This window comes from Ochotona curzoniae, unplaced genomic scaffold, assembly GCF_017591425.1.
Source record: "Ochotona curzoniae isolate NIBS_2020 unplaced genomic scaffold, NIBS_Ocur_1.0 contig_1, whole genome shotgun sequence".
NCBI classification, from domain to species: Eukaryota; Metazoa; Chordata; class Mammalia; order Lagomorpha; family Ochotonidae; genus Ochotona; species Ochotona curzoniae.
Window position 1 is genome coordinate 45,484,908 of NW_024464918.1, and position 22,402 is coordinate 45,507,309.

General features: G+C 56.8%; 1 protein-coding gene across 1 annotated transcript in view; it reads left to right on the forward strand.

The window, feature by feature from the left end:
* The first annotated feature begins 1,128 nt into the window (after positions 1–1,128).
* The window catches only part of EPB41L4A (erythrocyte membrane protein band 4.1 like 4A), a 95,138-nt gene continuing 73,864 nt past the window's right edge, over positions 1,129–22,402 (forward strand). The window contains exon 1 of the mRNA XM_040973358.1: positions 1,129–1,561. Within this exon, the coding sequence (XP_040829292.1) occupies positions 1,463–1,561 (99 nt within the window). The 5' untranslated portion in view covers positions 1,129–1,462. The remainder of the gene's footprint in view (positions 1,562–22,402) is intronic.

Consider the following 22,402-nt stretch of genomic DNA (forward strand, 5'->3'; position numbering starts at 1 on the left):
CCCGGGGTCCACTGTCCAAGGGGCGACCCATGCACTGTACTATCCAAGGTTGGACTTGGAAATGGACCCGAAATTCCGAGCCTGCTTCAAATTCCCAGAGTGCACGTTGGAGACAACAGAATTGTATTTACAGCAGGAGGTAAAGTTAAGACAAAAAAAAAAAAGGCTCAAATAATACTACGTTTTCAGTAAAAGACCATTTGGACCTCAAGGAACTCTACACCACTTCAAGGCGCCCGAGCCCTTAAAGTGGAGCGCGTTGCCTGGAGGGGAAGCCCAGCCCTGCACACGGTTCCCCGGCTGCCAAGAGCCGCCTGCACCTGCTCCATGCCCGCGGGCACGGCCTTCGCTGCCGTTCTGTTTGAGCTGCCTGCGCGCGGCGCCAGGGCCCAGCAGGGGTCACTGCAGCCCCGAGCCTTTGTGCCCGCCGGTGCCCGCCGTGCCGAGGGCGTGGGACTGGGATTGCCGTGCGCCCGCGCTCCCCGAGCCAGCCCCCGGGTCTCCCGGGAAACAGACTCAGCGGGCCCGGACCCGCCGCTCCGCCTGGTGGAGCAGCGGCACTAGGGCCTGGGCCACCTCCCGCGCCGCCTGCTCCCCGCCGAGACCCGCCCGGGAGCGGCTCCTGCCTCGCGCCGACGTCCGGGGCGGGCCCCGCCGCACCTGGGCTGCCCCCGCCCCGGTGCCGCCCCCGTCCCGGTGCCGCCCTCGCCCCGGTGCCGCCCTCGCGTCGCCTAGAGAACTTTCGTCCTGCGCTCTCGCGGCCTGGCACGCCCCGCGCCTCCCGCACGCCGGCCACGGGCAGCGCCCTCCGTGGGGTGCGGACAGAACGTGAACTGGCCACGCGTGCGAGCCTGGAGATGCGGCTCGAGACCCCCGGGCGGGCGTTGCCGTCCCCTGCGACGAACTGAACCCTTCCTCGGCGGCCCCGAGCGGCCCCTTCCGGCTGCGCGGTGCCTGCGGGTGGGGCGCGCTCCGCCGGGACCTGGGCCCTAGCTCGGGGGTCGTGGGCACCCCCAGGGCTCCCGAGAGCGGACACCCTGCGCGGGCGGGCACAGGTGCGGACCGGGACAGGAAGCCCGCCGGGTCTCCAAGGGGCTGCCCGCTTGCGGGAGCCCCTGCATGTTTGCCGCTCCGGGTCCCGCAAAACTGCTGGAGGGCGCGTGCTGCCCCGCCCTCGGAGGAGCGGAGCCGCGGGATGCGCGGGGACGTGCCGCTGCCCTGGGCGCCCAGTTGGGCTGACGCGGACTCCCGGCTCCGGCGCTGACCGTGCCCGGCGCGGACGCTGCTTGGGCGCCTACTCTGGCCCACCACGCTGACTTCCGGGCCGCCCCGCGTCCCCGGCTTCTCGCTCCCTGCGCAGGGAGCTGGCCCTCTTTTTCGCCCTGATCTCAGCTCGGACAGCGAATGCTCGGCGCCCGAGGGTCGTAGCTCCCTGGCTCGGCGAGACGCAGTGGCAGCCGCCATGGGCTGCTTCTGCGCGGCGCCCGAGGACTTTTACTGCGAAGTTCTGCTCCTGGATGAGTCCAAGCTGACCCTCACGTCGCAGCAGCAGGGCATCAAGGTGGGTGAGGGGGCGCGGGCCAGAGGGCGGCCGCGACGGTGAATGAGCGAAGGCTAGCGCAGACCCTGCCCAGACCCAGTGCAGAGCCACGGGGGGTGGGGGGTGTTCTGGGCCTTTGTGGAGAGCTTCGCCACTCCTCCACTCTCCGAGGTACCCCATTGCTGGGCAGAGACGCGTCCCCGGACAGCAGTTGGACCTGCTCCAAGCTGACCCGACGCCGGCCAGCAGTTGGCTGGCGTTGTGGAGGACACAGGGCCCTGTTGGGCTCTGGCCATCCCTGGGGGCACAGCCTGCCCTTGGGCACGCTCCATCCAGGCTCTGCAGAAGTCTAAATTCCCAGCTGTCATTCTGGAGCGAGGGACAAAAGCCTTCAGCGAGGGTGACAACCTTGTTAACTCTCCCCTTTGGAAAGTTGCACAGCAGCACACAGAGCCGGGTGCGCAGGCTAATGGGAGCGGATGTTCACTTCCCACTCTTCTTGGTGTTCCAGTCCTGGGAATCAAGAAGAGAACTTAGGTCGTACATTCGGTGTTCCCTGTGTGCTTGGAGCGGTGTGGTGTATTCGGAGTTGTGTGGGTCCATGGTGCTCGGCAGGCGCTTGGTGTTCTGTGGAGTGTGAGTGAATGAAGCAGGCACCGGTCAGCCCATGCTGGATTCCTGATTGTCCTCCACGCAGACTGCCTGTGGAGTGTGTGTATGTGCATTGTGGTGGGAGCAATCAACAGACTGACTTCTGATGTGATTCAGAGGCAATAAGGAGATGCTTCTGAACTGGGAAGTCCTTGGGAGTGGGTGCTGGCTGTGTGGGGGCTCGGGAGTGAGGGAGAGCTTATGGTTGTTCTGATCCCTGGAGGGAGTTCTTGGGCCTTACAGATGGACTAAAGATAGGTGAGCTGTGGAAAGATAGCAGCTGCTCTACACTGCATGGTGGTGTGGCAGTCACAGCAGGTGAGGACTCCTCCAAGTCCCAGGGGCGTTATGTTGATGGCCACACCGTCTGCCCACGTGAGCCGTGCTGTGCCCCTGCCAGGCTGCCGTAAGGATGTGTGTGACCGGCACCTGTTAATGCTGTGGGTGTGCGGCCAGTCGAGCGTGGGTGTGTCCTGGTGGAAGGTGTCATGTGTAGCACTGCGTCTTGTCTGTGGCTGATACGCAGAAGTTGACCGACCTGTGTCCCTGTTCTGAGTGTTTGATGCTTAACATACTTCATAGACTTGCCGTGGTGTGTGGGTGTAGTGAGCTTACACTGCATCGGTTACACTAACTTCTGCTTGCAAAAGTAAACTGTTACTTTTGAGTTGCTTGTTAAACCTAGGAAAGAGTTTTTCCCAGGGACAGTTTCGATTCTCACTAAAGACAGAGTTAAGCAGGGAATATCAATGACCCCATTTGCCCCTACAATTGAACTAGGAAAAAAGCTTTTGGCATTTTTCAGAAATATTTCTGTTTTCAGTTTGATGACCCCTTTTTCTGTTTGTTTTTTGTTTGTTTGTTTGTTTTCGAATGAGGACAGCTAAGTTTGTCTTAAAATTGTCCAGACATCCGTCCCTGAATGGAAGGAATCACATCAATTCCTGAATAGTTACTTCAGAATTTGCCGATAGTATTGTTAGAAAGAAAAATGCACAGGGCCTGGCATGATAGCCTACTGGCTAAAGTCCTTGTCTTGCACACACTGGAATCCCATATGGGTGTCAGTTCGTATCCCAGCGGCTCTGCTTTCCATCCAGCTCCCTGCTTGCAGCCTGGGAAAGCACTAGAGGATGACTTTGGGTCCCTGCACCCATGTGGGAGACCCAGAAGAAGCTCCTGGCTCCTGGCTCCTGGCTTTGGATTGGCTCAGCTGTGACGATGGTGGTCACTTGGAGAGTGAATCATCAGACGTAAGATCTTTCTCTTTGTCTCTCCTTCTCTCTGTATGTCTGACTTCCCAATAAAAAGAAATGAATCTTTTTTTTAAAGATTTATTCTTATTATTTTTTCATTGGAAAGGCGGATATACAGAGAGGAGAGACAGAGAGGAAGATCTTCCATCCGATGATTCACTCCCCAAGTGAGCACAACGGGCCGATACTATGCCGATCCGAAGCTAGGAGCCTCCTCCGGGTCTCCCACGCGGGTGCAGAGTCCCAAAGCCTTGGGCCGTCCTCGACTGCCTTCCCAGGCCACAGGCAGGGAGCTGGAAGGGAAGCGGGGCTGCCGGGATTAGAACCGGCGGCCATATGGGATCCCGGGCGTGCAAGGCGAGGACCTTTAACCACTTGCGCCACCGCGCCGGGCCCAAGAAATGAATCTTTAAAAGATGCACAGTGAATTTGAAAAAAGCATTAATTGTAGTAGAGCGAAGTGAATGAACATGCTGTCATGTGGGGGAAAGGAGGTCTTTCCATGTGGCTCAGGCTGAGCTCCATCTGGGATTGGAAGACCCCGGTGTGTGAGCAGGGGGCTGGCTGTGCTGATCCGGACCCCGGTGTGTGTGAGCAGGGGGCTGGCTGTGCTGATCCAGACCCCGGTGTGTGTGAGCAGGGGGCTGGCTGTGCTGATCCAGACCCCGGTGTGTGTGAGCAGGGGGCTGGCTGCGCTGATCCGGACCCCGGTGTGTGTGAGCAGGGGGCTGGCTGTGCTGAGCCCAAGCGCGTAGCTGCCGGCTCTCTGCTGCCGCCTCTGTTGTTATCCAAAGGGTTTCTGCTGTGCTTGCTCTTGGCTTTGTGAGCAGTGTTTGTTCTGAGATGGCTTTGTTGGCACCTGGGCTGGGGGTGGGGGCAGGTCAAGATCTTATGACCAAAGCTGGAATGTGGCTTGCACTGCGCTTGCGGATCGTCATTTTGGTAGCCAGAGCTCTTCGGAGGAGACATCACGTATGTGAGCCCAAGTTTTGCCTTGAGAATTGCTGGTATGAACATGGGACAGGCAGTGTCTTCCTGTTTGCCAGCCTTTAGCCCCTGGAGTGGTGACGTGTGCTGCCTAGGGTTGGTCCCCCACCTGTAACAGCAGGTGGACACTTGACTCATGTCCCTCAGTCTTTACTGAGGTGTTCTGCATGTTTACCATCCACCTGTGAGCTGCTCAGTAACACCCCCAGCCCTCACGCCAAGGTTCCTTGGAGTTCACTTTGATTGGGAACTTCCGGATGCACCAGAAAACCAGTTAAAAGGCAGGGGCTGAAATTACATGCATCTCTCATAAAAAGTATTGTAATTTTCATTCCAGGTGCACTGTTTAAGACAACGTCTCGGAATGCGGGGTTCTTTATGGATTACGCCGTGCGTGTGTGTGACCTGTGAGATCCGAGTTGGGGACCACACAGGCACAGGTGGGAGCTGTAACCTGTGGCTCCCCTTTCTGTTGGTGTCGCCTTGGCCGTAGGACCCCTCTGTGAGCCATCCAGCTCTCAGTGCTGTCCTGTTGTGATGGCAGATAAGGAAACAGTTCTTAAACACACATTCTGGGTTTGGCGCGGTTACCTAATGGCTGAAGTCCTCACCTTGCATGTGCTGGGATCCCATATGGGCACTGGTTCATGTCCCAGATGCTCCACTTCCCATCCAGCTCCCTGCTTGTGACCTGGGAAAGCAGTGGAGGATGGCCCAAAGCCTTGGGACCCTGCACCCACCTGGGAGACCTGGAAGAAGCTCCCGGATCCTGGCTTTGGATCAGCTCAACTCCAACCGTTTTGGCCACTTGGGGGGTGAACCGGTGGACAGAAGATCTTTCTGTCTCTTCTCCCTATAATTCTGACTTCCCAAGAAAAAAAAAAAGTCTTAAAAAAGCAAAAAACAAAAACAAAACCACACATTGCATGTTTATAGGAAATGCTTTGTTTTTCCTTGAAACTATATATTTTTTTCAAAAACACCTTTAATGTTGATGGCTGAATCCAGGCCGGCAGCTTGGGAGGGGGAAGCACGGCGTGCCCTCACCCCCGCAGCCCGTGGCTGCCTCCCTTGGCAAGGCAGTGTCCGCAGGCTCAGGCAGCGCTGCCTGAGCTCTGGCTGCATGCAGTGTTTATGTGCTCCGTGGCTGGGACAGGGCCGAGGGCAGGCCGGGCCGGAGTCTGCACGCTCAGCTGCTTGTTCTCAGTGACACAGACAAGGTGGGGTGCGACTTCGGCCCTGTGGCTTATGCCAGGTTTAGTGCTCGCTGAGCAGTGGGAGCCTCAGGAGGCTTCCCTCCAGGAGATGCCAGGAGCTCTTTCTTACTGTGCTTGCGTCCCTGGATACCCAGAGGTACTGCTGGATGCCTTCCTGTCTCTGCCTCCACCTTCCTCTGTTGGAGGGGCGGAGGAACTGTCCTGCCTCTTGCTCGGTGAGGACCACGGGGTCCCCGCGTCGTCCCACGCTTCCCGCTCTTACTCTGGGGACAGTGGGGGTTGGTTAGGAGCAGGGCCCTGAGGGCTGCATGTTGGTGCCGTCCAGGACTTACCAGCTGTGGAGCCTTCGGAGAAGGTGTGCTTCCGCCTGAGGCTGGAAGCAGGCGTGGCACCTGCACCCCCGTGGTGTCCGTGTGAGGACGTGGCTGTGTCCTGCCCCCTCTCCTTGTCCTTCCCTCCTTTCTGTCCAGAGCCTGGCCTCATGGTGGCACATGCTCTGCCTAATCTTGCTCTGTCTGCCCGGTTGAGCTCTCTCAGGCCCGCAGGACAGGTCGCCTTCTCGTGCATTCCAGGAGCTCTTTTTATTTCCTGCACAGCATTCCTGCTGACAGGTGTATCCTTCCGTGTCTCAGCGCACCCTCACCACGCTGTTCCTGAAGACTGAAATCAAGTGCCACCTGTTAGGAAGCCTTTGGCCGAGCCTGACTGGACCCTTGTCTGCACCCCCTGCACTTCCTGTGGTGTCGGTGTTGCTTCTGGGCTCACCTGTTTGCTTGAGCAAGCTGTGACCCAAGCAGCTCTAGCTGTGAGCTGCTGCTAACGGATGCTTTTTAGCCGTCATCTGAGGAATGAAGGGCGTGTTACAACTGGGATAGCTGAATTGGCAGTCTCCCATGTGAAGAATAAAGTTCCTTTGTTAGGAAAGCCTGTGAGTGTGAGACCCTCACTGTGGACAGCCTGGGTCAGACCAGAGGGCGGGCAGTGTGCTCACGCATTTTGTGCATGTATTTTGAGCAGCAATGTCTATTCTGGCATCTTTCTGCAGTCTTCTGGAACGTGGGTGTATTTGTGAGTGGTAACAGATGCTCACAGGTACCTGCCAGGGTGAGGACAGGAGGTTTCCCACGGTGGGTGGCACCGTCCTGCCCTAGCCTCACCTCCCGTTCAGCTCTGGAAGTGACATGGTCATTCAGCACAGTGTGTGTGTGTCTGCAGGGCTCTGTGTGTGTGTGTGTGTGTGTGTGTGTGTGTCTGCAGGGCTCTGTGTGTGTGTGTGTGTGTGTGTGTCTGCAGGGTCTGTGTGTGTGTATCTGCAGGACTATGTGCATGCGTGTGTGTGTGTGCAGGGTCTCTGTGTGTGTGTGTCTGCAGGGCTCTGTGTGTGTCCACAAGGCTATGTGTGTGTCTGCAGGTCTCTGTGTGTGTGTGTGTCTGTAGGACTCTGTGTGTGTGTGTGTGTGTGTGTGCAGGGTCTCTCTGTGTGTGTATCTGCAGGACTGTGTGTGTGTGCGTCTGCAGGGTGTGTATGTGTGTGTGTGTGTGTGTGTGTGTGATGGACTTGATGTGGCCGAGGCCAGAGACCCCACTCAGCCACAGTTGTTCCTCTGACACTGAAGCTGTGGCCAGGCTTTCCCTGCCATGTTAGTTCTCTGTAGCTCGCTCTGTGTGGCTCCTGGTCTACCTCAGGCTGTCAGATGCCCTTGGCTTTCAGTCCGGGTCTCATGGAGCTGAAGCCAGCAGCTGTCTGCACAGGTTGTAGACCTGGGTTGCTGTGTGTGATAAATTCCAGAACCGGCCAGTTTACTTGGTGACTCAGAAACCCGTCCTACCACACGGAGCACTGATGCTGTTCTCACAAGTGTGGCTCGCATTCTTGTGCCCTGGGAGCTGGTGTGTGTTTCCTGTTTGCTCTGCACCTCCCCCTCCCCTGGTACCACCACTCCTGGGACTGCAAGGCCTCTGCCAGGGCTTGGTGGAGACTGACAGGCCGGCTACATGCATAAGAGATTGACATGCAAGAAGGAATTCAGACAGAAGAGCTGGGGACGGCAAGGGAGGGGGGCCGGGGAGGGGCAGGGGGCACACTGCCATGGGCCAGTGCGGGGCAGAAAGGCCAGAAGGCAGGGACAGGTGCTGTGGAAACGCCAGCCAATGAGCCCAGTTCGTGGCTGGTGGGCCCTGTGCCCTGGGCTGGGTTCCGCAGGCTGCTCAGCAGGTGTTTTGTGTGGAACCACGAGCAGGTTAAGAGCCTTCATCCAGAGCGGCCTTGAGGGGCTGGCCTGGGCCCTCTCCTCCACTGTCCTCAGTGCCGCTGGTCCTACCCGGCTGTCCTTACCATTGCCGACCTAGTGTGGCCTCACCCCCTGGGCCTGAGCCAGCCTTGAACTGGGTGCTGTGTGGTTGCCCTGGTGTGTCCTGGTCCAATCCTGCTGAGGGCACCCCCACCTCTGGCTGCAGTTCAACCATTTACTTTTTGATGTATTCCCAGGGTTGTGCCAGCCTCACCACAATTGATTGTAGGACTTTTTCATCCAAAGAAGAGGCTCTTTGGCCTTTGTCTTCATTCCTGTGCTCAGTGCCCCAGGCAGTCACTGGTCTGCGTGTAGATCTGTTCTTCTGGCATCTCATGTCAGTGCCATGTGTGATGGCAGGCTTGTGTGAGCATCTTCCTTCACCCACGTTCACAGGTCCCAGGGATTCATGCTCCGTGTCATGCATCACGCAGGGCGCTGTGTGGGTGCACTGCGTGGTCACTACCACCGGGTGGACTTGGGACTGCTTCCACGTTTTGACTGTTGTATGTCACATGGCTGGCGCGGGCACTGGGGTGCAGTGGGTTAAGCTGCTGCTTGGGGCCTCGACATCTCTTTCCGAGACTCTTTTTAAGTCTCAGTTGCTCTGAGTCCAGTCTAACTTGCTGCTAATACACCTGTGAGTCAGTGAAAGAAGGTTTGTGTGTGTGGGTTCCTGCTGCTCATGTGTGACACACAGGAGGATCCTGGCTTCAGCTGGCCCAGTCCTGGTTGTTGCAGCCAATTAGGGAGTGAACCCGCAGATGGAAGATCTGTCTCTGGCTTTGTGTTTGTTATTGCAGTGGCCAGAGTTGCTGGGCTGAGCAAGAGCCAGGAACCGGGAGCTTCTTCCAGGTCTCTCACATGGCACTTGGGCCATTGTCCTACGCTTCTCCCAGGCACATTAGCAGGGAGCTAGATCAGAAGTGGAGCATCGAGGGCTTGAACCAGTGGCCAGGCAGGCCTGGTAGATGAGGGCTTCCTCTGGGACTCGGTCTCTGCCCTGCTTCCCTCCAGCCCGGGGCCATCTGCCCAGAGTCCGTCAGCATGCCCAGGGCGCCTGCTCTGCTGCTGCTCCCGATCATGATGCCACCTGAGGCTGGCATCTTGTGATGTGCTTGGGCTGAAGCTGAAGCCGCTGGATCCAGATGTGCTGGTCAGAGGGTGTCCGCTTTCTAGAAAAACTCTCCCTCAGTACTCCACCTTTTCTGGTGTGTGTGTGGCTGCCCAATGCAAGGAAAGGTTTGGTTTATTCTAGAGGTGATGGTGAATAAGGGGACTTCTGAGTTCCTGGTTTCTGAACCTTCAGGCTGGTGAAGCTGTCCAGGGAAGTCTGTTTCTAAACTTGCTGGCCTGCTTCTGCCTTGGGACCTTCACACCTGCTGTATATCCTGCCCCCAAAGCTCTGCCTGGCTTCCGCTCACCCCTCAGGGCTGCCCAAGCATCTCCTGTGTCCACTGCGCTTCTTCAGAGGCCCCCTCCCTGGGGTGCTTGGCTCGCCCTCTGTCGGCCTGTGGTGACTGCCTCCTTAGCCTGCCTTGCAGGGAGGTGCCCTCACTGAGGCCCCCATCCTGGTGGGGGGGAGCCTGCTCCTGGCCGGCACCCCCAGTCCTGGCTGGCACGCTCAGAGCAGTCCAGTGCGTGCCTTGGCTGGTAGCCCAGCTCTGAGTGTCCCCAACCTGAGGGAGCTTTTCGAAGGCCCTGATGTCCAGGCTGCTGCCTGGTGGAGCGGTCTGCTGGCGCCTACCCTGCCCTGCCGGGCCACGGGGATGGACATCGCCTGGTTCTTTCACTTCCGTGCCTGCTGAATGAGGAGGAGGATGACCTGAGGGAACTTCTGAAGTTCCGGGAAAGTGAAGTTAACTGAGAAATCGATTTTGGTGCAAAAAAAAAATCTGTATGTAGTATGCATTTTTATGAATTTTTTTGAAAACCCTACTTTGTTTTGGTAAAAAGAAAAAAAATCCACTGCTTTTGTTTCTAGATCAGGCCTGCTTATTGTTGAGGACGTGAGGGTTTCTTCTGTGGGTGATTGCCAGCTGCTCCCCTGTGATGGCCGTTGCTTCGGGAGCGACATGGACAGTCTGCCAGCTGCAGGTTTGGCTAGCTGGGTTTGCTCAGACAGGCCCTGCGATTGCCTCCCCTCTCACACATCACTTGTCCTGGGAAGTCTCTTGGCAGCCCTGCCAGGCCTGGATAGGCTGCAGTCCTGGCTGATACCCCATGATGAGCTCCCAGGCGCCCCCAAATCAGCAGTGTTCAGTTTCACCCGGCTCCTGCCTCCGTAGCCGCCATAGGAGAGCCCTGGGTGTCAGCTGCTCGGCCGGGGTGATTTGATACATAGCTCAAAACTGAAATAAAAACTCTGCGTAACACATTCCGAAGCACTGTGTGTCTGCAGAACATGTCTCAGCATTGTGGGAGGCAGAATGCACCTGCTAGAGCTTAGCTGCCCAAGGTTTCGGGCTGGACAGACCCAATTTTGCGTCTTCAGCACTGTCCCCCCCCCCCCCGCCTTTGTTTTTGTTTCTGAGAGGTGGTAAGACACGGAGCTCCCATCACTGGCTCACTTGCCAGAGCCTACCACAGCCGAGCTGCATGTGGCTGAAGCCGAGAGGCAGCAGATCCAGCTGTGGGCGGCAGAGACCCACGTGCCCCGTGGTGTGTGCATTAGCAGGATCCTGGATCTGAGTTGGGGGGAGACGTTCACACCCTGCAGTCTGGTACAGGATGGTCGTGTGCCAAGAAGCAAGCTGCCAGCCCCCGGCACGGAGCCTACGCGCTTTCGGTGCAGGGTCCAGGAGCACATTCTGTCGTAAGAAGATGGTTGCTGTGTAGCCGGGTAGTTGGGGTGCTCAAGTTGCCAGCACGCCTGAGCTCAGCTCTGCTCTGCTGCAGTGCTCCCTGGGGCAGCGGTGCTGGCTCAGGGCATGGGTCCCTGCCATGCACATGGCAGCCAAGGGGCACAGTTCTGGTTCCAGGCTCCGGCCTCCGGTCGGCCATGGCTGTTGCCTCTGGGCAGTGAACCAGCAAATAGGAATGTTCTCTGTTTCTGTTCATTTCTCTCAAAAGAAAAGTCAGGTCCATGATGAAGCATTCCAAATGCTAGCTCAGAGTGTCCTGCTTGGGAGAACTGGAAATAGTGAATGAAATCGTGTTCTCCTGTTTGAAATGAGTTTGCTATCAAATGGTTGGTTCTTCTGTTTTTCCCGTTTTCCCTCCTGTGCCCGCCGAGTCTTCTGCTAAGCTGGTTTCTTGTGCCCCAGCAGCACTTCTGGGGGACGAAATGACTTTTGCAGGAGTGCACAGCCCACGAAGCAGCAATTTACTCCTAAGTGTGTGTTTATCCCTTGGGACTCAGGTAGAGAGTGGGCGTGTTCCCAGAGAGGAAGGGCCGGGGCTGCTTTTTGCCCCCTGTTCGGCTGGGGCACCTCGAGGGGTCCCGGGAGTCCCCACAGCTTCTGCCTTCACTAGGCCCAAACAGCTTGTCCTTTGGGAGACTGAGGGGTGCCTAGGAGTTGTGGGGGGTGGCAGGCGCCCCTGGGCCCTTCTCACCCTTGAATGCACAGGCTTCCTGGGGAAATGACGGTCAGCAGCCACCCAGGACCAAGTTGAAACCTCCCCAGGTGGTTGGGAAGCACAGCAGCTCTTGAGCTCCCTCCCCTTGGACTTCCCCCACCCTGCCTCTGGACCAGGTAAGGGTGATTCTGCCAGGCCTCAGCTCTCTGTGGTGCTCCCTCCAGGATTCTGAGTCCCTCAGCTGTTGTGTCAGCTGGTCCTGGACTATTCAAGCCCACGGGAAATTAGAGCGAGCAAGTTCAGAAGGCCCCATGCCTGTGTTCCACAGAACTGGGCATTCCGCCTACCCGCTGCCCTGCCTGGGGCCTGCCCGGGCCTGTACAGCCCTGCTGGCCAGCAGCAAGGCCCTTGCCAGGATCGTGGGGAGTGTGGCACCTTTTCTTCTGGCTCGTTCATTGTGCTTGTAATTGCGCACTGGAGACCTTGACTCTTACCGATTCAGAAATTACTCAGGTCTACCTCATTTTGTCGTGACAGATGTGGGGGACATTTGGCCTGCCCCTCCTTGCCCTGGCAGAGATGAAACCTGAACTTTGTGGAGGACGACACAGGGGTTACATGCATTTTTTTTTAATTGACGTATTTATTTGAAAGGCAGAATTGCAGAGAGAGAGGGGGAGAGGAAGGGAAAGATCTCCCGTCTGCTGGTTCACTCTGCAGGAGCCACCCTGTGGGTGACAGGCGCCCCAAGCACCTACATTGCCTCGTGCTGTTCTTCCTCGGTTGCTGTAGGGTGCTGGATTAGAGGTGCAGGTGCTGGGACGCCAGCCAGTGCCCACACTGGGTTCTGGTGTGCAGGCAGTGGTTCTACTGGTTATGCCACTGGACCAGCCCCCTTCATGCAGGTGTGATTGCAGAGGAAGCCCACCCTGTGGGGTGCGCCACATTAACACCGGGTCCTGTTCCTAACTGATTTTGCTAGGAAACGGCCCTGTGCGGTCCCATGGTGCTTGGAAGACTTTGCTGCCTTCCATTACCCTGAATTGTCAGAGAATTTATTCCTGCTAAGTGCCCACGTTGCCTGTGATGCCAACCAGAGCTCTGGGTTCCAAGCTTCTGAAGCATTTCCATTCACTCTGAGGCCGTGGGTGGAGGAGCCCTGCCCAGCCCATCTGCATGCCCACCGCTGCTCGGGTCAGCCCGGCTGGACCTTGCTTCGTGGCTGTTGCTCCCATGGTCAGCTGAGAGGCTGCTGCACGGCACTGCTTTCGCTGTCTGAGCCCGCCCTGGGTGCACATTCACACTCATGCTTTCCTCTGTGGCCGTCTCCTGCCAGCAGCTGCACAAGTGGGCTCTTCTCTTGTCCACATGTTGATCTGAGCTTCCGACCATGGTCCAGACTCCGTGGGGATGTCTGCGTTCATCGGAGCTTGGCTGCCATTGCCAGATCGGCTCCCAGGCCTCTCCGTAGTGGATGGCTGCTGCTGTTTCATGTCAGTCTTGAAGGATGTGGCTGTGGAGCCAGACAATGGGGGCTGGATGATACCTGTGGGCGGGATTCTGGGCAGGAGCCCCGAGGCCTGGGTTCTGGCCCTGGCTCTGCCACGTGCCAGCTGGGCAGGTTACTTTCATTCCTTGGCACTTGGTTTCCTCTTCTGAAAGTGGGGAGATGCCTCTTGGGAGCAGCACCCTATACCTTCTGCACTCATGTCTGGAGGTTTCTCCTCTCATGGTCAGTGTCAGCTTGTTTCAACAGTCAACAGTCATCACTGTGGCCCACTGGCCTTAGCCCGTGTGGCCTGGCTGCCTCGTCAGGCTGTTCCGTGTTGATGGCCCCGGAGTCTGAGTGCAGGTGCCACTGGTCTCTTCCTTCAGTCTCTTGCTGCCAGCTGCTGCTGTCATGATTCTGGCAGTGGTGAGCAGGCATGGCCGAGAACACACTGCATGAATTGGAAGTTCTTGCCCTGGCACCAACATGAATGTGCCCCTCCAGGGCAGGCACAGAGGAGTGTTGCTGGGACTGGAAGACGAGCAGGGGTCGGGCGGGCAGCGGGGCCCTTGGAGGGCAGAGGGCAGACGAGCAGGGGTCGGGCGGGCAGCGGGGCCCTTGGAGGGCAGAGGGCAGACGAGCAGGGGTCGGGCGGGCAGCGGGGCCCTTGGGGGGCAGAGGGCAGACGAGCAGGGGTCGGGTGGGCAGCGGGCCCTTGGAGGGTAGAGGGCAGACGAGCAGGGGTCGGGCGGGCAGCGGGGCCCTTGGGGGGCAGAGGGCAGACGAGCAGGGGTCGGGCGGGCAGCGGGACCCTTGGGGGCAGAGGGCAGACGAGCAGGGGTCGGGCGGGCAGCGGGCCCTTGGAGGGTAGAGGGTAGCGCTAAGGGCTGCAGAACTTGACTGCCGCTGTGGTGTTAGCTTCCAGCCTGCCTGCGTGTTCGTGTCTCCTTGTGGCAGGGATGTTTGTGACCGTGCAGTCTTGTTACCAACCACGTGTCCTGGACGCCACTCACTTCAAGAATGAACCATAATCCTAAGAACTCTGTTGCTCGCTCGCAGCAAACCATTTGTTGTCTTTTGAAACCGTGATCCTTAAGGTGCTGAACAGGAGTGCTGGCTCTTGGCAGCAGTATTTGAAATACCAAGTAAGAGCTACACAATGCCTTGTCAAGTACCGGATACAAACACACAGGTGTATACACACAGAGGTACACGGGGCATGCACACAGCTGTACACATTCATACACACAGCTAAGCATACATATAGAGGTGCTTACAGGTGGATTTGCATCTGTACACACAAGGGTGCACTCAGGTGTGTGCACATTTGTATACACGGGTGTATATGTATTTAAGTGTATATACGTATTTAAGTGTGCATATATACAAGGACACACACAGACGTACGTACACAGGGCTAGACACGTGAACGGTTTTCTTTATTTGAAAAGAAGAGAGAGAGAAAGAACAAACATACAGAGGAGATCTCCATCTGCCGCTCCACTTCCCAGATGCTGGCGACAGCCATAACTGGACAAGGCCAAGTTCAGGCTCAGGAACTCAGGGTGGGGTCCCACGCAGTTTCAGGGACCCACGGCCTTGGGCCACCCTTGCTGCATCTCAGGCTGCCATGAGCAGGAAGCTGGAGTGGAGAGCACGGCTGGAACTTGAGCAGAACTGGTGGGCCCAGGGCCTCCAGGCAGCAGCTCCGCCCTCTGTGTCAGCACCCACCTGCTCGCCAGTTGTCTCACCAGATCCTCACTGGTGTCCCCAAGGCCCCTCGGGTGTCTGTCATCTCACAGAGCAATGGCTTCTGTAAGTCCAGAAATGGTGCGTCTGGTCCTGCGCTGTCCTTTGGGCACATGACCACAGATGGGACGTGGTCTCTGCCCTCTACGCATCCAGCTGTTGCTGGAGGCAGCTTGGGGATAGGTGGCCGCACTGGCTGCACTGACTGTGACCAGGAGGGTGCAGTACTACCTCCCTGGGCCAGCAGAGGAGCCAGGAGATGTCCAGGAAGGCCCAGATGCAACAACAGGAGCACAGCGGGTGCAGCTTGGTGCGTGGGTAGCACTGCAGCTGAGGCCAGAAGGGAGAGGCGCGGGGCTCGCCATAGGGAATACAGCATGTGCTGCTGTGTCTACGATCAGGCTTGCTGGGCTGGCCACCCAGGAAGCGAGGCCAAGGGGTTCTGCCTGGGGCAGAAGGCTGTAAGGAGGCTGGGCAGCAGTCCAGGCTAAGGGGAAGGACCTGAGCCAGCACCAGGGAGTCGGCGTGAGCAGAACGTGACTGATGGAATGTTTGGGAAGTGAAACTTGGCACGGTTTGGCAATGATAGGACGTTGGAAGTGAGGAGGTGGAGGCTCAGGCTTGAGAGGCTGATGATGGCTGGGATCCCCGCCAGCAAGCAGGGAAGATTAGAACATTCCAGAAGAGCAACACAGGAGCTGTGGGTGGAAGAGGCTGTTGGCATGGGCTCCTGGGCAGCCACAGGCTGAATGTGTGCGGTGGGCATGGCATGCATGAACTGTGGAGACTCTGGGTTGGAGGGGTTTGACATGGCTCCCAGAGGGGAGGGTTGGGGATTGCTGATGGAGGAGCTGGCACACGCACGGAGGGGAGACCTGGGGAGCGGGACTGGGAAGTGCTGACTGGGCTCCCCCCACCTGTCTGGAGGTCAGAGAGTTTGTGTTTTAATGGATGCCAGTGACAAAGTCTCATCACTGGTAAGAAGAGCCATGGATGGGGACTGAGCGATGGCAGTGGTGAGGGGATGGAGGGGGCAGGTACAGGAGGATGCTGAGGCGTCCAACACAGCTGGTGAGGGCCCACTGTGGGTGCTGCAGGGTGATGCTGGCCTGGGAGGAAGAAGGTGACTCCCTGGAGTCCTGATAACTGGGGGATGAGGGGAGGACGTGCTATAGCCTGGCAGTACCAGCTTGGCAAGAGAGGGCCAAGAGGTGGGTGGCAAGAGGAAAGTGTCCAAAGAAATGCAGAGGGCAACAGTGGTTGTTCTCAGTCTTGTCCAGAGCAGAGCCGAGGCTGGCCTGGAGTGTGTGCCATCCCCAACCTGGAGTGTGTGGCGTCCAGGGGAGAGCTAAGGCTGGCCTGGAGCGTGTGCCGTCCAGAGCAGAGCCGAGGCTGGCCTGGAGTGTGTGCCATCCCCAACCTGGAGTGTGTGCCGTCCAGGGCAGAGCTAAGGCTGGCCTGGAGCGTGTGCCGTCCAGAGCAGAGCCGAGGCTGGCCTGGAGTGTGTGCCGTCCCCAGCCTGGAGTGTGTGCCATCCAGAGCAGAGCCGAGGCTGGCCTGGAGTGTGTGCCGTTCCAGCCTGGAGTGTGTGCCGTCCAGAGCAGAGCCGAGGCTGGCCTGGAGTGTGTGCCGTCCCCAGCCTGGAGCGTGTGCCGTCCAGAGCAGAGCCAAGGCTGGCCTGGAGTGTGTGCCGTCCAGAGCAGAGCCGAGGCTGGCCTGGAGTGTGTGCCGTCCCCAGCCTGGAGCGTGTGCCGTCCAGAGCAGAGCCAAGGCTGGCCTGGAGTGTGTGCCGTCCCAGCCTGGAGTGTGTGCCGTCCAGAGCAGAGCCAAGGCTGGCCTGGAGTGTGTGCCGTCCCAGCCTGGAGTGTGTGCCGTCCCCAGCCTGGAGCGTGTGCCATCCAGGGCAGAGCCGAGGCTGGCCTGGAGTGTGTGCCATTCCCAGCCTGGAGCGTGTGCCATCCAGAGCAGAGCTGAGGCTGGGCTGGAGCGTGTGCCGTTCCCGGCCTCAAGCGTGTGCTGTCTGAGCAGGCTTCCCCAGGTATGAGGGTCTCAGCATGTGGCCTGGACTGTGCGTGCAGGCCCTGCCATGGGTCAGGCAGAGCCAGTGTCCAGAGGGATCTTGGAGCCTCTTTTTGGGGCAGCAAGTGAGTGGCTGTTGTAACTGTGGGAAGGACCAGCCTCACTGGCTGCTGTCCCTGGGTCCTTGGTCAGGGCTGGGCTCAGAGGTGCATCCTGTGTGGGTCCCCTCAGTGGAGCCATGCAGGATTGGCCCTCAGGTCCTGGCCTGTGGCTGGCAGGTACATGTGCTGGTTCCAGTCTGAGATGCACCCCAAATGCTAGCAGGTCTGTGTGGGATGTGAGCCTCTGCCTACAGCTGCATAGAGCCCTTGAACTGGGGGAAGGTGTGAACAGGACTGGACAGACGACAGCTGTGGCCCCTGCCCGCCAGCCTCTGCCAGCCACTGCCTTTTTTGGGAGTAGCCATCCTTCCCACTGCTGGCTCTTACAGGCAGATCCCTGGGCGTGACATCCATTGTCACCTGTCCCCAACAGCTGTGCCACCGTCAGGCACCCAGTGGCGGCTTCCTTGGCATGTCCTTGTCACTGGCCCTCGCAGGTGCATTGTCTGTTGGGCCAGTGTGGCGCCGGGGACCAGACGTTCTGTTTTGTGCTCTGTATTATCAAAAATCTTTGAGCTGAATGTTTTATTGTCTGATGTTTGCAAAGTTGGTCTTGAGAGAAGAACCTAAGACCAACTGCATTTGAGAGACATTCTTCAACCCAGTACTTCCCACGGGAAGTCTGAGAACAGTCCCGGGGCTGGGGACTGGCAAGGAGAGGGGCTCATGAAAGGTGACAGGCACCTGGGCATGGGCTTCGGGATTCGGGGCCAAAATTAGTGAAAATAAAATAAAATGAGGTGCTGAGTATGCACGGGTGCCACTCATTGTGGGGGAGGCTGGGAGCACGGGAACACTGTGTGTGTTATCTTTACAGAAAAGCTGCCAAAGCAGGTGGTGTGTGTGGAAGAGGTCAGATTTCTCAGAGCAGTTCCTCGGGTTGCCCGTGGCTTCCTCGCGTGTTCACTCCTGAGGTCGCTTCTCCCGCACCTCCCCGCGTTCCCGGCCCGTCACACAGGGCTTTGGCCCGATGCGGTGTTGCTGGTGAGAAGTTAAACCATGTCAGCAGCAGCGAGCCTGAAGTGGCAGCCTTGAGGAGTGGTGCCCCCCAACGTTCTGTGTGCGTGAAGTGCCTGCGTGGAAACAGGGCTGTGTGTCCAGCATTGTTGTTCCTGGAGATCGCGTGGATCTGCCACTCTCTGAATTCTTTGGATTTAAAAAATATATATGTTCTCCGTCCTGGAAACATGTGGGAAAACATGGCATGAATAATGTCAGTGTGAAGTGGGAGCCTGGAGTCGGGAAACACTTGTTTGCAGTTTTTTTCTTAAGATTTATTTGTTTTTATTGCAAAGGCAGATATATATAGAGAGAGGAGGAAAGACGGAGATCTTCCATCCGTTGATTTGCTCCCGAGGTGGCTGCAACAGCTGCAGCTGAGCTGATCTGAAGCCAGGAGCCAGGAGCTTCTTCCAGGTCTCCCACGAGGGTGCAGGGTCCCAAGGCTTTGGGCCGCCCTCGGCTGCTTTCCTAAGGCAGAAGCAAGGAGCTGGGATGAGAAGCAGGTCTGCTGGGATTAGAACCGGCATCCATATGGGATTCTGGCGCACACAAGGTGAGGACTTTATCCACGAGGCCACCACACTGGGCCCTTGTTTGCAGTTTTAGCAGGGGCTGCTGAATGTGTACACAGCTGTGCTGGAAGGCAAAGCTGTCCTGAGCCTTCTGCTGGGAGCTTAGTGTGCTGCGTTTGTCATAGAAATGGCTGTGTGTGCAGGGGGTGGGGGGGATGAACTTGGTATCTGTTGGTTTAAACAGTCACACTCCTCTGATGGAGACTTGTCCATTCACTTGTGGGGAAGGCAGAGCCACTAGGTTGGGTTTGGGGTGGGGCTGGAGGGCGGCGTGTGCAGGGCAGGGGCACCTCGGGTTTGGGGTGGGCTGGAGGGCAGCGTGTGCAGGGCAGGGACACAGGGCCCTGTTAATGATCACCTTGGACAGCCACAGCCGAGGGCGGAAGGCTTCTGTCTGCTCTTCCCCGAGCCTAGTTCTCTGCTGTCTTACGTTCACCTTTGTGGAATGTGTGTTAATGGTAAACCGAGGTCAGTGTTTGGCTGACTTGTAAAATTAAAGCTCTGTTTGTTTTATGAACTTAGACTCGTTGGCTTAATGATAACAAAATGACACGGATGGTATTGCCTGGAATCCCAAGGATTCAAATTGTCAAACTTGGTAGATTACTAATTACTAAAGAAGGAAAAGTCAACGTGACAAAACACGTTTGGAGTCAGATTCTCTTAATTCTTTTGAAAATGTTTTGAAATTTCACTGGTTCACTTCCCTGGATAGAATAGTGCTTTGTAGTTAAGAGCTGTACATGATTCGGTGTTTGTAGAGTTAAAATGGATATATATATATATATATATATATATATATATATATATATATTTTCTTTTTCTTTGAAACACGAGATGGAAAGTGAAGATGCTTTATCGTAACTGAGGGTTATGTGACTGATGTGTTAATAGGCTCGTCAGAGCTCCCCAAAGCTCCCTGTTTATCCTCAGATGGAAGGAGGAACCCTGGGGTGCTGCTTGTGGCCGTGAGGCGCCCTGGCCGGCAGAAAGGCGGAAGTCTGAAGGCTAGCCCTCACTGCTTGGTGGGTTTCTGCATCCTCTGCTAGGGAACATGCACGTGGTGTGTAAATATGGCAGACTAAATCTGACTGACATGTTAGTTGACCATCCATAATCTGAAGCCAAAGCCGGAAACTTTGAGCACCAACATGATACCACAGGAGAATTCCACACCTGACCTGTTGTAGCATGTCACGGTGAAGACACAAAAACCTTAAAAATAAATTTCTCTCAAACTGTGTGTCTAAGGAGAACAGGAAATGTACATGAATTTTGGGTTTAGATTTGGGCTTCTTCCTTGGAAATGTCCCCATGTAAATATGCTGTGTTTCAAAATTAAAAGGAAACAAACACCAGATTCCCCTAAATGAGTCATATTTGGAAGTGGGGAACTCCACTTGTCCACTAGATGTGAAGTGGGCATATTTTGGACCCACAGGAGGATGAGTTGTGTGCGTGGAGGCTGTGGTGTAGGCAATGTCCGTGTCAGGGTACAGCGCAGGCACCCAGGACACTGTGTGTGCCTCTGCTAACAGATGCCTGCTCCTCCTTCGCTTCTGTATAGGCTGGGTGGCCTGGGTGGTCTGTACCTGTGGACAGCTCAAGGGCAGTCCACCTGCTGCCAGGGCCAGCTGAACTCTGCAGAGAGGCTGTGGCTTTGTCCCAGAGCCTGAGGGACTGGTGCTGGGGTCCTCCAGATCCTCTGGGACTCAGTTGACTGCCTCTGCTGTGTCCCAGGCCCTCGAGAAAGCATAGGCCAGGCTTACTGCATCTGTCGCCTGTGCCCTGGGCCCTACTCCGCTGTTGAGACTGGCATGATGTGCCTGTGAAATGTAGACCAGCCTGTGGAGTGTGGTGCTGGAAGCAGGTCAGCTGGAGGCTGGCACTGCCCGTGGTGGGGGATGTCCCCACGTGTCCCAGGACACTGGATCCCCGCAACAACATATAGCTTGTCTTGGAGGTTTCATGGTGGGGCTTTTCACCATTGTCAAGCCTGTGTTTTAGCAAGACCTCCAAGAGACCCTGCTCATCAGGTCAGTGGTACAGTCATCGCGCTGGGTCAACACGGTGGGCTGGAGGATGTCAAGGTCATCATGGCCTCTGTGGGCTAGACTAAGGCAGGCAGGAGCCGGAGTCCCAGGCACAGCAGACACAGCCTGAGCCAGGGTATAGAGGGGGTGTTCTGGACCTCCAGCAGTGGTTACCCTGGTGCTCCCTGAGTGTGGGAGGAGCATTTTCCAGGATGAGGTTGGCAGGCTTGAGTAGCCCAGGTGCCTCACCAGGTCAGTCAGGTAGGTGAGTGCATGCTGGTTGTTCTCCAGGAGCTGTCTGTTGGCTGCACGGACCAAGGAGCTGGGCCACGCAGAGCTGTGTGTAGGTCCCAGCACAGAAGGCTCTATGCAGGGATATGGCTGATTAATTAGCCATTTGCCAGCTTTGGTGTGGGGTTAGTCAGGCACACAGCTGGGTACAGGACCATCGGTGTCAAGAATGCCACACTTCGGGCACCCACCTAGACCCACCTCTGCACCATTCAGGAAGCCATGGAGGTCTCTGGAAATTGAGGGACCCACGGTGGCACATGTGTGTATGTGTTGGTGCCTGCATGAGTGTGTGTGTGTCCGTTTGCACGTGCACATGTGCGTGTGTACTGAGCAGCCTGCTGTGCTCAATGCTGGAGTGGGTTTGTGTGGCAGGGAGATGCCACGTTTGTGCAGTTAGGTTAAGTCTTGATGTTCTTGCTTAGGCCTGCAGCATAACGAATGTGACAGCCCTGTGCTGCCTGCGTCTTTTCGGGCTGGCCGCCGCGGCTGTATTTCTGAGATCACAGGGGCTCATTTGCACAGCCTGGCTTCCCTCACTTTGGGTGCAGTAAGCATGAGACATTTTGTGACTGGTCCTGTTGTTTTCTTGTTAGGTGAGTGCTGGGCAGTGTTGTGTCTTCTGCCTTTGCTGTGTGGTTGAATTCCAGTACTCTACCTGCCTCATTATTCACATGGAATTTTCTCAAGTGCTTGTGTTTATTTGAGAGGGAGAGAGCGAGCAAGCGAGCTAGTCATCTCCTGGTTCCGTCCACTGGTTCCGTCCCTAGATGGCCTGGTCTTCCGCGTTGATGCAGAGACGAGGGTTCTTGAACTGCTACCTGCTGCCTGTCAGGAGTCGGAAGGGAACTGAGGCTGGAGCCGGAGCCTCCTGAGCCGCGCCTTGGTGGGAACAGGGTCGTCTTGGCTTTCCTAACACTAGATGCTTTCATTGCAACTAAAAGCAACATTTCTGAAAGTACAGTATTCAAATTCAATAGCAAACATTCTGTCCTTGTTTTTCTTGAAATGGTTTAGGGTTTCTTTAGTTCTGAGCTGTCTTTTGTCTACCCCTTGCTAAACTGTGCACCCATCCATTCCGTGGCCTGCTGGCTTCATCCGGTTCCACGGTGCCACCTGCCCCCTCTCTCCATCTTCTGTCCCTCCTCAGGACTGCAGGTGGCCTCTCAGGCTTGCCTGTTAGGAAAGCTGTGTTGTTTGCCCCGGTGGGAGCTTTCCCCTGTCTGGCCTGATTTCCCAGCGTTACTGCTGACAGGCCTGGTGTTGCCTGATTCTCTTTCCTCTGAGTCTCCTGTTGAGCTCAGACCAACCATTCGGCTTCCCCTGACTGCTGCGGCCCTGCAGAGGCTGTGGAGGAACCCACAGACGCAGCCTGAGTTGACTGCTTCCTACAGGACAGAAGGCTGTCACACTTAGCATTCCAGAGAAAGTTCCCAAGTTCCTAAGATGGAACTTAGGAGGATTTTGTAGAAGGATTATTTGCTTGAAATTTAGGCAGACAGACAGACAGACAGACACACACACACACACACACACACACACACCTTCTGTCTGCTGGTTCAGGCCCCAGATGGTTGCCAACAGCCAGTACTGAGCCAGGCCAAAGCCAGGAGTTTTATTTTGGC